We start from the raw sequence: 14,253 nt of genomic DNA on the forward strand, positions 1-14,253 counted from the left end.
ATGGTAAACCAACATTGGTCGATTCCGTCTTTCTTAATAGTTTCTTATCTTTCTCTTTGTGAATTTTGATTTATTTATTTATTTATCGATTCTTCTTGTTCTGTTATTATAGTTCATTCGTGGCAAATTTGCGCACGTGCCTTTGGTTGGAGAGGGTGTCACCGACCTTTCTCTTTCTCCACGGCAAAAGCATCGTGAATCGCCGTTGGCGTGGTCGTAGATAGTTTGGGGTCCTTTCCAATTCCATATTGCGAGACGGAATTCGTGCTTGGTATGTACTGGATTGTTCACTGTTTTAGGTTCGTTGTAACCCAGCAATCTATTAGGGTTTCCGTGTTCCTTAACATATATTTATTGATTCGAATCGGTACTTAGGGTTTCTTGCAGTAGTAATGTTTGATTGAATTTGTATAATACAAATTAAATCTTAAGGTTATCAATTTCAAGCAGAAGGGGATCCGCGTAGCGTGATTTTGTAGACCCCTTTTTTTGAGAATTTAGGAAAATTAATAAAAGTTGCTTGCATTCAACATCTGTTTCCTTTTCTTGCTTTTTGTAATATGGGCTTCTTCCTATTTCATTTTCTTCATGCCACTAATTAAATTGTTATCCGTTGATTTGCATTCAAATGGTTGTGACATTGAATTTGTTAAAATCATCAGTGTGTTTGGTTTGTACCCTGATTACAGGGGTCTGTTACGGATGAAGTGCTAGCTGATGAAGGAATCCTGTAAGATATTTGAGTTATGTGAAAACTAAAGATGAAACTGCAGGCACATATTCCGGGGGAGATGTCTGGACAGGTACCTAATCAACCAGGGTCTCAGTTGTCTGGACTGACTCAGCTGAATGGGAATGCACTCGCTCATCAGATGCCAACTTTAGGGGGCGTACCCCGGTCAACAATTAATATGGATCCTGAATTTCTTAGAGCTCGCACTTTTATTCAAGAGAAGATGTAAGCATTTTTTTTTCATTTGTTTAATTGAACTCTTAAGCGGGTAACCTGACTTTGTTGATTCTTCTTGGGAATTTTGTCCATATATAACAAGTGCAGATGATTTTTTTTAAGGTTGACTACCAAGAAGATAGCATAAACTCCACAATACAAGCCAATTTATTATTAGGTTCATAAAAAAATTGATAGTTGGAGTTATCTGAAAACAGAAGTGAAAGGAAACTAATATTTTTGACACTTGATCATTATGATTGATTTCCTTTTATGTGCCAGTATATGCTTTGTGGCTCTGTTGCATGGCCTAGTTGAATATTTATGCTTAACTAAAACAATTTAATTTAATGTTTTCATATTTTTATTGAGAATTTAAGTATCCTCGGTGTGTGAAACAGTATTTGCAACTTGCTTGACAACATTGAGTCACACACTAATGCTTCTTCATAATTTATGGCTTAACTTTGTCATATGGCTAGATCATTCTAAAAAGTGGTTGCTGTGGGATCCCTGCAGTGCAGATGCCATTAAGTGAATTAGATTACTGCCTTTCTGTCTACTATGTTCCAATTTCTTCTCCTGTTTGACCTTTTGACTTAAAAATAATAATAATAATAATGTGTGCAAAAGGTAAACTACAATAATTTTTTTCTTTATTTTTCATTCTCATCAGTAGATGATTTGTGTTTTACCTTTCAGATTTGATATGTTGTTGCAACGACAACAGCAGCCCGTTACAGATGTACAGAGAAAGAAGCTTAAGGATCTTGCGAAGCGCTTGGAGGAGGGCATGTTAAAAGCTGCTCGGTCTAAGGTTTCTTCTGGTCTTCTAGTTATTTTTCTTTTCCAGTTTCCACTATTTGGAAGGATCTTAATTGTAAACACATTTCTGATTCTGGAAATAATAACAGGGAACCTTTAAACTTCTTCCTTAATTTGAATACTGTATTGACAACGGTTTGGACATATCTTTTAGGAGGATTACATGAACTTGGATACCTTGGAGAGTCGTTTATCAAATTTCCTCCGACGAGCATCTATGAGTAATCAAAACCAACACTATCCACAGCTTGTTAACTCTTCTCCAATCAGTACAATGATACCAACCCCTGGTATGTCACATGCTCCAAATTCAAGCATGATGGTAGCATCCTCCGTGGATACGTCAATGATTTATGCCAGCGGGTGTAATAGCATAGCATCAACATCTTTCAATAGTGTAAACATGTTACCAGCTGGTGGCATGCTTGGCAGTACCTTAAATAGATTTGATGGTAATATTAGGTATTATCATTCTTCACCAATCCTTACACTTTTATTTTCTTGTCCTTCATTATAGAGTCTATGTATTGCAGGTTTGTCTAATGGTTATCAGCAGTCTTCTACCAGCTTTTCTGTTGCCTCAGGGGGGAACATTTCGTCAATGGGGGTGCAGAGAATTTCTAGCCAGATGATTCCCACTCCTGGATTCTCAGTCAGCAGTAGTCACTCACACATGAACATAGATTCTAATACTAATGGAGGTGCCTTTTCTGGTGTAGAGTCTACTATGGTACCACTGTCACAACTTCAGCAGCAGAAGCAGCATGTCGGTGGCCAAAATAGTCATGTATTGCAGAGTCTTAACAGTCAAATGGGTATTGGAATGAGATCTGGTTTACTACAGAAGCCATTTTCAAACTCAAATGGTGCTATAAATAGTGGATCAGGCTTGATTGGAAACAATATACAGCTTGCAAACGAACCTGGCACTTCTTCTGACAGCTATGCCTCCACTTATGCCAATTCACCTAAACACTTGCACCAGCACTTTGATCAAAATCAGAAACCAGCAGTGCAAGGTAATATTTTTCTCACTCCTTTTAGTTTTATTTTATCAAGGAATGAGCCTAAGACCTTTACCTGCAACCCAACACCTGTATTAAGCTTCATAACCTTTTATGACTAAGTTGTTTTTTTTGTGAGTATACACATCTTTGTCTTTGTATACATATTGCATGTTCTGTATTTTTTACCTTTGAAATTGACATGTTTCAGAAAGGATAACAATATTATTATCAGGTGATGGATATGGATTAAATAATGTTGACAATTTTCCTTCTGGAAACTGTTATACGTCTGCGACATCCTCTGGGCCCATGATGAACAATCAGAACACTAGTTCAGTTAAATTACCATCAATGCCCAAAACTAGCACATTGTTAAGTGGTCACTCGAACTTGCATGGTATGCAGCAGGCTGCTCATATAAAGTCTCAACAAATTAACCAGTTAGAAAAGTTGAATTTTCAGTCTTCATTGACTTCAAGAGATGGCTTTCTGCATTCTCAACAGCAATATCAGCAAAGGTCTCAACACTTGCAACAGCCAGATCAGTATGCACAGCAGCAATTTCAATCTATTCAAAGTCAGCAGCCTCAGCATGTGGTTAACAGTGACTCATTCAGTCAGTCTCAGCTTTCTCCCAATGTAGAAAACCGAGTGAAGCCTGAACCTGGAATTGAACACCGTAAAGAGGTGCTAAACTCTCGTGTCTCTGAACAGTTTCATATATCTGAGACGCAGAGTCTGTTCCAGCAGAACTCATCTGAAGATTGCTCTAGGGGTGCTCAACATCCTCCATTTCCATGTGGTCACCATGATTTATCATCATCAACACCTCAAAATTCACAACAAATGTTGCACCCACATCAATTGGCTGCAGAGCCTCAAAATAATTTTAGCGGTCCTACAGTTGGGGTGCAATCCAAATCTGTGATTCTAAACCAATGGCCTCAATCTCAAGATTGTAACCACATGCCTGACAGTAATTCACATGATCAACATCTCCATGTTGATTTTCATCAAAGAATATCTGGACAAGATGGAGCTCAATGCAATAATTTATCATCAGATGGATCTATTATTGTTCGAAATGTTCTTTCTAGAGGCTTGGCTGAGGAACTGGAATCTGGAATTGCTACAAATAAGGCGCACAGGAATCAACAGAGGTGGCTTTTATTTCTACTTCATGCTAAGCGATGTTCTGCCCCTGAAGGACGATGCAAAGAACGGTTTTGTTCTATTGCACAGAAGCTATGCAAGCACATAGATGTATGCAAAGTGCGCCATTGTCCATATCCTCGGTGCCATCATACGAGGGAGTTACTTCATCATTACGTAAACTGCAAGGATCCAGGTTGCCCTGTTTGTGTTTTTGTGAGAAAGTGTCGACGTGCTTTTCAATTGAAGCCTCAGATTCGGCCAGAACCTGAATCAAGCTTGCCAACTGCAGTGACTGGATCCTGTAAGCCTTACAATATTGTAGGCACATCACCAAGATTGATTTCAAAGCCTCCATTAGTTGTTGAAACTTCTGAGGACCTGCATCCATCTATAAAACGTATAAAGATTGAGCATTGCGCCCAGGCCATTAATCCTGAAAATAACCATTCTGCTTCATCTTTTACTGCAAATAGTGAATCTCTTGTTTCCAGGGATGCACAGTCTCAGCCCCAGCCCTATCCCAATGCTGAGAAATCTATCTCAATTAAACCCGAGTTTACAGAAGTTAAGGCTGAGGCTCCTGCACATGTGATACATGAAAAGCTCAGTGAGATGCAAATGGATAACAATAACGCTGATGATAAAATGCCTAGTGCTGAGCCTGTCAAATATGAAGAACCTGCTAATTTAGCTAGGCATGAAAATATAAAAACTGAGAAAGAAACTGGACAAGACCGGCAAGAAAATTTTGTGCAGACATCTGAAAATGCAGCTGGAACTAAGTCTGGTAAGCCAAAAATAAAGGGAGTCTCATTAACTGAGTTATTTACTCCAGAGCAAGTCAGGGAACATATCAGTGGACTAAGGCAATGGGTTGGTCAGGTAAGTCTTTGTATTCTTGTGCCATGTGTAATTTAATTCATTATTTGCAATGCTACTTTATCTGTACTACTGTACTGTAAACCTGTTCCATTGTACTTTTAAACCTATTTATGTTTCTTTGTTATAATGGTTTACATATCTATTGTTTCTGTCAATACACTAACTTCCTATTTGTTAGTTGAAATATGATTTGGACTTTATGAAAGTATTTGTTAAAAGACATGTAATTCTTCAGGGACTTCAGGTTTAATTGTGTTCTTTACTTAAAAGTACAGCAATAACTGTTGATGTCACTAATTTAAAGAAACTTTAGTTGCAGTCTTAACACTCTAAATCAAATGAGACAGAACGAGAATATATTTTTGGCATTACAACACTGGAACTTTTGTATTTTAAGAATCTGTACATGAAAAATTTATTAGAATGAGTACAGGAAAGGAAGCATGTGCTAAAACATGAAGAGACTAATAAAAATTATATACCAAGGTGGGTCTAGCTACCAAAAAACAATATAAAAAACATATTTTCCAACAATATGCCCTATTTTATCTAACCAAAGTCTTTGAATTTAGCAATGCTGTTAAATGGCAGCGATATGCTGGACTGGCGTGGCAGGCTTTTTGGCAACTGCCATAAGCAATAATTGAAGGGATGCCTAATATAGCATTACCATGGGCTGCAATGGTGGAGTCCAGTCCAGATGTATCAGCTGGACATAATTTGAACTATGCTTATTATGCGAGAGAACAATATATTCCTAATTAACTTATGTTGCACACTATTAAATACCCTTTTCTATCTGTCTCTTAAATAGTTTTCTTTTATGGTCTACTGATTTTTGTGCATGAAACATCTATCATATATTCCATTAATTGAATCTTTTGATGTGTATGAGATGCCTATCATCTGTTCCATTACTTGAATCTTTTATCCATCTCATCTGGTCATTTTTGTGGTAATCTGATTTCTTACATTTTGTGTGGCCCAGAATCTTGATTTATACAATTCATTCAACTTAGTAAAATGTTATTTTCATAATATTGTGGAACAATAAACCTTAAAGACTAATTTAACCATTATATTTTTTTATCTAAGTATTCAGCTGAAGTGCTTGGTCCATATATATGGTCATTTGTGACTGCAGACTTTAAATCTTTTTTGTGTTCTCACTTTTTAACATCCTAGGTTGCGTTGTTTTCTTTAGCCTTATATAAATATTTACTAGTTTTTAATTGTTCATATGGTATATTTCACACAGTATCTTCTTACTACCTCTAGTATCCACATGTTACCATAACATCATTTTCTTGTGACAGAGCAAGTCAAAAGCAGAGAAGAATCAAGCAATGGAGCATTCAATGAGTGAGAATTCGTGTCAATTGTGTGCTGTAGAGAAGCTTACCTTTGAACCACCACCTATTTATTGCACAACATGCGGGGTTCGCATCAAACGAAATAATATGTATTATACCACAGGCACTGGGGACACACGACATTATTTTTGTATTCCATGCTATAATGATGCTCGTACAGAGAACATAGTTGTTGATGGGACTCCCATTGCCAAGTCAAGACTGGAAAAGAAGAAGAATGATGAGGAAACTGAGGAATGGGTGTGTTATGTTTGCCAAATGTCATTTTGTTGTTCAGTTAACAATTTTTTTGTTTTATTAACCGTCTATGCTTTGTGTGCAGTGGGTTCAATGTGATAAATGTGAAGCATGGCAACATCAAATTTGTGCCCTATTTAATGGTAGACGAAATGATGGTGGACAAGCTGAGTATACTTGCCCTAACTGCTATATTCAAGAGGTAGAAAGAGGAGAGCGCAAGCCCTTACCCCAAAGTGCTGTTCTTGGCGCCAAGGATTTACCAAGAACTATTCTTAGCGATCACATAGAACAACGATTATTTAGACGGCTAAAGCAAGAAAGACTAGAAAGGGCAAGGGTTCAAGGAAAAAGTTATGATGAGGTGATTCTTGTAGTGGTTGGCACAGACATGTTTCATTCAATTTTTATTTCATAACTAAATACCTTTAGTACTGAAGGATTAAATGGAAGGGTTGACCCTTGGATCTATTTTTGTGCTATCCAATTGCCAGTGCTAGATGCGTACTTTATTCAAGTTATACAATCCTACTTGGAGAGTGTAGAGAGGAAATCAATCACTGAAAGTTAGGATGTGGAAACAAGCCTTGCAAGTACAAGGCTTTCATTTCAGTAGAAGTAATACAGAATATATGAATATTAGTTTAGCAGAAGTATCAATCCTACCATTCTAAATGTCTTGGATCCGTACCTTATCCCAAGTTAGACAGTTTAAATGTCTTGGATCCATTGTACAATATAATGGAGAAATAGATGGTGATGTAAATTGTTAAATACAGGGTAGTTGGATGAATGCTCTGCTGGGTTTTATTTATGACAAGAAGCTAAAGTGAAATTTTTACTGCATATTAGAGTTAAGAGAGAGAGAGAAGATAGAGAAAGAGAAACTGAACAGGTAACTTTTGTATTGATAAAATGTACAAAGGAAAACGAGGATTCTCTTTACATAGAGAATGGAAAGAAACAGGGCTGTAAAGAACAGCTGATAAAAATAAAACACCTATAACAAAAACTATATCAAACTGAAAACAACAATATCTGCCCCCCTCCCTCCTCCAACAAACTTAAGTTTTATGTTACCCAAGAAACATGTGTTTTATTTATGTTTGGAATTGTAAGGTTTTAATTTTGGAATTTGTAACTTTGTATTATGCATGACTTTTTATTTACCATTTATAAGTTTATTTAAATGTTAATAGTAATTTGACAGTTATATATCTTATTTATCCCATATGAATTTATATATAATTTTATAGTCAGACTTAGTAAACCATATTCTATTGTGCAATTTGCATGTTTTCTTACACTTTCCATCCAATGTAAGATCTCAGTTTTGACTACCTTAGCTATAATGCTTGTTTGTGATGTTATATGAAACTGAGTTTTTGGTAGTAAAAAGCCAACAACAGATGAATGGAGCAGAGATGTGAATGTTGAGTGGGATAGTGGATGTAGACAAGAAGGGATGCATTATAAAGAAAGTTGGGGTAGCACCTTAGATAAAAAATGACTATCTTGCCATACTAAGGAGTGAATCAGGCGAGAGATAACTCTATTGCTATGGGGGGACCAAACAAAAAAGGGCGAAACCACTAGGAAGGATTTATAGGTCTATGGCTTGTTTCCATAGTAGAACATTATTGCTTGATCAATGTGACTGACCTCTTTTAGGTGTTTGTGTATTTTATTCTTTGTTCTTTTAATGTTTCTTGGTTACCAATGATTTCACTCTTCTCTAGCATATACTGGTTTTCTGTGACTGATTTCTATCTACTTCGATATTATCAGATTCCAGGAGCTGATGCTCTTGTTATAAGAGTTGTGTCATCTGTTGACAAAAAGTTAGAAGTGAAACCACGGTTTCTGGAGATTTTTCAGGAAGAGAATTACCCAACAGAATTTCCATATAAATCAAAGGTGATGAGAAAGTTGATTTTGTCAATCTGGTTGTAATCAAATCACTAATCGTGAGTATTGATACCCTTAGCTTTCTATTCCAGGTAGTTTTGTTGTTTCAGAAGATAGAAGGTGTGGAAGTTTGCCTATTTGGCATGTATGTTCAAGAATTTGGATCTGAATCTCAATTCCCAAATCAGCGACGAGTGTATCTTTCGTATTTGGATTCTGTGAAGTATTTTAGGCCTGAGGTTAAAGCAGTGACAGGAGAGGCTCTTCGGACTTTTGTTTACCATGAAATTCTGGTAAATTTGGACACTAAAATGTTGCTTGAAATCCTTCCCTGTAAATATTCTATTTTCAGGTTATTCTTGTAAATTATATTTGATACAAATTATTTCGTTTTAGATTGGATACCTTGAATATTGCAAGAAACGTGGTTTTACAAGCTGCTATATATGGGCTTGTCCTCCATTGAAGGGTGAAGATTATATTTTGTATTGCCATCCAGAAATTCAGAAAACACCAAAATCTGATAAGCTACGTGAATGGTGAGCCCAATAGCTTCAGTATAGGCAAAATGAGAAGTTATCTGTTTATTTTCCCTGTACAATGTGATTAGGTATATTCATCTCTAACTTGGGCATTTCTAAACATGTTTCTTCAGGTATCTATCCATGTTAAGAAAAGCTTCAAAGGAGAATATTGTGGTCGATCTCACCAACTTATACGATCATTTTTTCGTATCAACTGGTGAATGTCGGGCCAAAGTCACTGCTGCAAGACTCCCATATTTTGATGGCGACTACTGGCCTGGGGCTGCAGAGGATTTAATTTATCAGCTTCGCCAAGAGGAAGATGGAAGAAAACAAAATAAAAAGGGAACAACTAAAAAGACTATAACAAAAAGGGCTTTAAAAGCATCTGGTCAGTCAGATCTTTCAGGAAATGCTTCGAAGGACCTGCTCCTCATGCACAAAGTAATTTACTATTATACATGTATAATACTAATAATTTCTTTTTCACTTGGGTAAACGAGATCTCTTCCAAGTTGTTTTTAAATTAATTGGGTATGTCACATTATATAACTAAATTTTCAAACATTAATAGTATTTCCTTACTTTCCTGCTTTCAATATTTATTGATTAAGTTCCTTATGTTTGCTAATTTCTTATAAATTCATGATCATTCTCCAGCTTGGTGAAACCATTTGCCCGATGAAGGAAGATTTTATTATGGTCCATTTGCAGCATGCATGTACCAGCTGTTGTATTTTAATGGTGTCTGGTAACCGTTGGGTCTGCAACCAGTGCAAGAATTATCAGATTTGTGATAAGTAAGTATTCTTCAATCTTATCTCCATGGTTTCGTCATGTGAAGTGCCAATTGTTGTAGATAATGTCAAAATTGTGTATTCTTCAAAGAATCTAGTAGTCCTAAACATTTAACATGATCACGTAGTCCGTATAATTTTAGTAAATGACCATGAACCCATGCCAATGTCATATTTGTGCTTGCTAGACTACTTTGTTGGTAAGCTGAGTGTCTTTTAGTCGTTTTTTTTGTGTAGTCTTCAGTATGGCCTTCTAAGAAGCATTGCAACTTGTAAATTAACATTCCTTATATGGAAAGACATAAGAAAGTGGATGTGTGAAGAAAGTTAGGGGTCTATTTGGTTCGAGAAAGTGTGTATTATATTTTCATTTTCAGTTTTCACAAATAATTACAAAAATGTTACCTTGTTTTTACTCTGTTTCTTTCCTTCAAAGATTTGTGCAAGAAACAGGGAAGATCAGGTTTTGTTGTTTTCAATTTTTTCCTGGGCAAATCTTTTGAGAATTAAAGTGGATACAAGGTGACCTCTTTGTAATTATTTATATAATTATCTATACCACTGTATAATAACTACCTTTGGTGTCATTTTTTATTTAGACAATTTTATCCTCTAGTAAATAAAAATAAGTGTTTTATGTAATAAAATACGTAACTGCACAACCTCTCCCCTCAAAGGTAAACTACATAACTTCTCCACTTAAAAATAACTATCACATACATTTTTTTAAAAAATCATTCTTTCTAAGTTATATATTTTCTTAAAACTGTATTATTTTAATGTAATAAAAATGTGGATACACAAGTGCGCAGGAGCACCTGTTTTCACTAATTTATATTATAGCTCTCCATTTGTCTGTGTTTTTGCTATCTTTATACCACACTTTTCATGATATTTTCAGTAAGTTTGTTATACTAGAAATGTTTAAATCATGTATAATTTTTGTAATTTTTGTGTAAGTTATTAGACTTTTATTATTTGTTATGCTGGTCTTAGAATTTTTTTTATCATAGCATCTCCTATTGATAGCTGCTACACTATCCTCCGTAATGACTCAGTTGATTTTTTGCTACCATCCGTCATCCTTTGTAAGACTTGCACTATAAAAGTTTTACTGCAGAGCTGGACAAAATATTAAAATTGGCAGACTGGTGTGGATATTGTCTCAATATAGGACTTTTTAGTATCTTAAAATCATATCTTGTGATCTTGTTGATATTTTTTGTTAACATACCTTTTTATGACTCTTCTCCCTTTCAATCCTTGTTAGCTGAACCATTTTCTAACTCTCCAATCAATTTTGCTTGTCAAACATTCTGTCTTACCTGTTCTTAGGTGTTATGAAGTAGAACTAAAGCGTGAAGAGAGAGAAAGACATCCTATTAATCAGAGGGAGAAGCATACTCTTTATCCAGTAAGTAGCTCTAATTTTAAAATGTAATTTGAGTGCTTCTGTACTAGTTCATTACTTCTGCTCTGCTGTGAGATTTTATTAAGACTTTAAAGTTAATTATCTTAGTATGCTTTGAGGAACTAAGTTAGTCAAATTATGAAGTTCTAAATTTGTTCTGGTATATTGAATGTTTGATTTTAGTTATTTGATACTCTCAAAAAGGGACATTCTAGTGAAAACTCTAAAGTATTTTTATTTTTCCCTTTTCTGAAAGCAAAATAAGCTATTCAAAACACAATCATGCAGTAGCTCAGTCAGAGTATAAGTGAATTTGAATTTTATATTTGCGTCATAATGCAGGTTGAAATTACTGATGTTCCATCTGATACCAAGGACAAAGATGATATTCTTGAGAGCGAATTCTTTGACACTAGACAGGCATTTCTGAGTCTCTGCCAGGGAAATCATTACCAGTATGATACACTAAGGCGGGCCAAGCATTCATCAATGATGGTCCTCTATCATCTTCACAATCCAACAGCTCCAGCATTTGTAACAACTTGTAATATATGTTATCTTGACATAGAAACTGGTCAAGGATGGCGCTGTGAGGTTTGCCCTGAGTATGATGTATGCAATGCTTGTTATGAAAAGGATGGACGTATTGATCATCCTCATAAGTTGACAAATCATCCATCCATGGTGGATCGTGATGCTCAGAACAAAGAAGCAAGGCAGCATCGGGTGTTGCAGGTGTTGTATAAAGTTTTATCTTTAGCTCCTCTGGACTTTCTTATGAAAATGGGTCCCCTTCTCATGTCAAATTTTAGCATGATGACAGTAATGTTTAGATCCTATGTCTATCTCTTTCTTGATATGCCATTAAATTTCGTTGAGAGATAGGCACCAATATTTGAGTACGTTTTGCCTTGTATGAGAGGATTCATTCCTTTGTCTACATAGCATCAAAGCTGCTAATATCTCAGTTGTTTTATATTCTATACCAAAAGTATATATTTACAAGTAATTAAATTTGAGCATGGATAGGATTTTAACCAGTTATACAAGTTAAAATTGAGTTTAAGCATTCAAAAAAGCCTTGTCTCCACCGAGTAAGGTTGCCTCAGATAGAACTATGTCATTGACGAGAAAATTAAAACTTTTGTTGAGTTTCATGTTTGATAATTTTGAAAAGTATTGGTAAACGGAAGGATCTTCAAATGGTATGATAACTCTAATACATCATGCATTTTATAGAGTTAGGTCCCGTATTTTATTCCCTTTATGTAGCTGATTAATGTGGGGTTACTAAAATAGTTATTAATTTTTTAATTATTTATAGTCTATATAAAAAGTGTGAAGATTTATCAGCTATTCAAATATGTTGTAGAAGTACATAGTCATTTTATTGTTTTCATTATACCATGATTTTATCTTTTTTCTTTTCAACAATTGCTTGCTTCTGTCCATATTATCTGTAATCTATAATTATTATAAATCTTGCCGCTTAACCTTTCCAGCTTTTGTTCCTTTCCCCACCTTTTTGCATACATATAGGATCTCTGATATAACTGAATACTGTATAACAGCTACGGAAAATGCTTGATCTCCTTGTTCATGCGTCCCAATGTCGTTCTCCACATTGTCAATATCCTAATTGTCGCAAGGTGAAGGGGCTTTTCCGCCATGGGATGCACTGCAAAATACGGGCTTCTGGAGGTTGTGTTCTTTGCAAGAAAATGTGGTATTTGCTTCAACTTCATGCTCGTGCTTGCAAAGAATCTGAATGCCACGTACCACGATGCAGGTTTGTGGATCAGGCATTGTCACTATTCTCTAGTTAACTTTTCTTATAGATCTTGTATGTGTTAACTATGTTCTTTTGGGTTAAATCAGAGATTTAAAAGAACATTTAAGGAGGTTGCAGCAACAGTCTGATTCACGGCGTAGAGCTGCTGTAATGGAAATGATGAGGCAGAGAGCTGCAGAAGTTGCTAACAATGCTGGTTGAGCAGTTCATACTTGTAAATATGTGGCACTTTTGAAGAAATGCTCCAGACAGAGGTATACCTTAGTTTCACCAATGCTCCGATAGCAGTGATTGTTTTTGTGAATGGAATACACAAGGCGCATCTGTGTAGCCTTGGACGCATGTCCATTTCAACATGTTTGTCCTGGTGAAGATCTGAGTTCAGCCAATTAGTGCTTCTGTCCTCTTCTACAAAGGACTAACCAGGTCCGGTGGGATATTTGGCGGTGCTTCTGTTTTTGTTAGCCGATTTGGTAATTCTTTGATTTTGTCAAATTACTTGTTTTATGTTGGATGCCATCCCTCGGTGGCGGGTGTACTATAGTCTAAATAGGTCTCAAATTTCTTACAAATGTTTGTGGGTGGGGGATGGCATTAAGTCGTTTTTAGTTATAAGCGTTTTAAAGATTCAATGCATTTTGTAGAATCTCTTATTTAAAGATGAAAGTAAATAATTAGTATATTTGCATTGTTCTGCTTCCTTATGAGACTACCTCATTTGCGTACATTTTATATTTTAGTATTTTATCTGATCTATTGCTATGAAAGCTCTTCTGTGAATTTTTTAACGCTATCACTATTTGAGATGAATATGATATGTGAAGAATGGAGCATTGATGGTGAAAGCTTTAATCGGTCTAAAGTATATTGTAGAATAGAAATTATTGAATCAATCTGAGTTGCAAAGAGTAAAATTGTATAACTCTTTCTGCATGTAGAATTGTTCTTATTCTTTTCTTGAGTTTTGCGGGATATTTTTGTATTTGATTAATAAGGGATTGATTTTTCGAGGTCATATAGTTTTCTTATTTGGTCGCACCCAGATGTTGAAATTGAATTTCGGGTTGCATGTTATAACAATGATTTTTTTCCTACTCGAATCAGTGAAGTAGAAAATTACATTCGACTCAGGAGAGTCTTTGCATCTGCAAGAGTTTTATATTTTTGTTCTGTGCAAATATTATTCTTTTTGAGATATTTGAGTGACACAGGCTGAGAATTTAATTAGTTTTTGTCCTTATTTATTTCTGACACCCTATTATCTCGACGTATTTTCTTTATTCAAGTTAATGTTTCAAATTAATTTATCTGAATGTCTTCTTTTGTTTTATTTATCTGCTTAATATAATCTTTTTAAATAATGTTTTAAGCTAAAGTTTCTTCTTTTAGTGCG

At 35.4% G+C, this 14,253-nt stretch overlaps 1 protein-coding gene across 4 annotated transcripts; it reads left to right on the plus strand.

The window, feature by feature from the left end:
- LOC137819604 (histone acetyltransferase HAC1-like) lies at positions 1–13,560 on the plus strand. 4 transcript variants are annotated; one of them, XM_068623500.1, is made up of 17 exons: positions 1–271; positions 690–958; positions 1,652–1,766; positions 1,929–2,226; positions 2,308–2,793; positions 3,014–4,818; positions 6,135–6,431; positions 6,514–6,792; positions 8,217–8,345; positions 8,429–8,629; positions 8,733–8,875; positions 8,992–9,304; positions 9,521–9,660; positions 10,993–11,071; positions 11,411–11,803; positions 12,640–12,857; positions 12,947–13,560. In XM_068623500.1, exons 2-17 carry the CDS (start codon positions 762–764, stop codon positions 13,059–13,061), a joined length of 5,208 nt encoding a protein of 1,735 aa, XP_068479601.1. In that variant the 5' UTR covers positions 1–271; positions 690–761; the 3' UTR covers positions 13,062–13,560. The 4 variants fall into 4 exon arrangements, with proteins under 4 accessions (XP_068479601.1, XP_068479600.1, XP_068479603.1 ...); XM_068623499.1 differs by having other exon boundaries at positions 98–271; positions 2,990–4,818; XM_068623502.1 differs by having other exon boundaries at positions 98–271; positions 774–958.
- Positions 13,561–14,253: the final 693 nt, after the last annotated feature.

The sequence above is a fragment of the Phaseolus vulgaris genome, chromosome 10, assembly GCF_000499845.2.
Source record: "Phaseolus vulgaris cultivar G19833 chromosome 10, P. vulgaris v2.0, whole genome shotgun sequence".
NCBI lineage: Eukaryota > Viridiplantae > Streptophyta > Magnoliopsida > Fabales > Fabaceae > Phaseolus > Phaseolus vulgaris.

What these genes read in the sequence shown, in the direction of transcription:
- LOC137819604 (XM_068623499.1), top strand. Translation starts at nt 762, where the DNA reads ATGAAACTGCAGGCACATATTCCGGGGGAGATGTCTGGACAGGTACCT. An exon ending in TACCTTAAATAGATTTGATG is followed by an intron (nt 2,227 to 2,307) that starts GTAATATTAGGT and finishes TATGTATTGCAG; the next exon opens with GTTTGTCTAATGGTTATCAG. An exon ending in ATGAGGAAACTGAGGAATGG is followed by an intron (nt 6,432 to 6,513) that starts GTGTGTTATGTT and finishes CTTTGTGTGCAG; the next exon opens with TGGGTTCAATGTGATAAATG.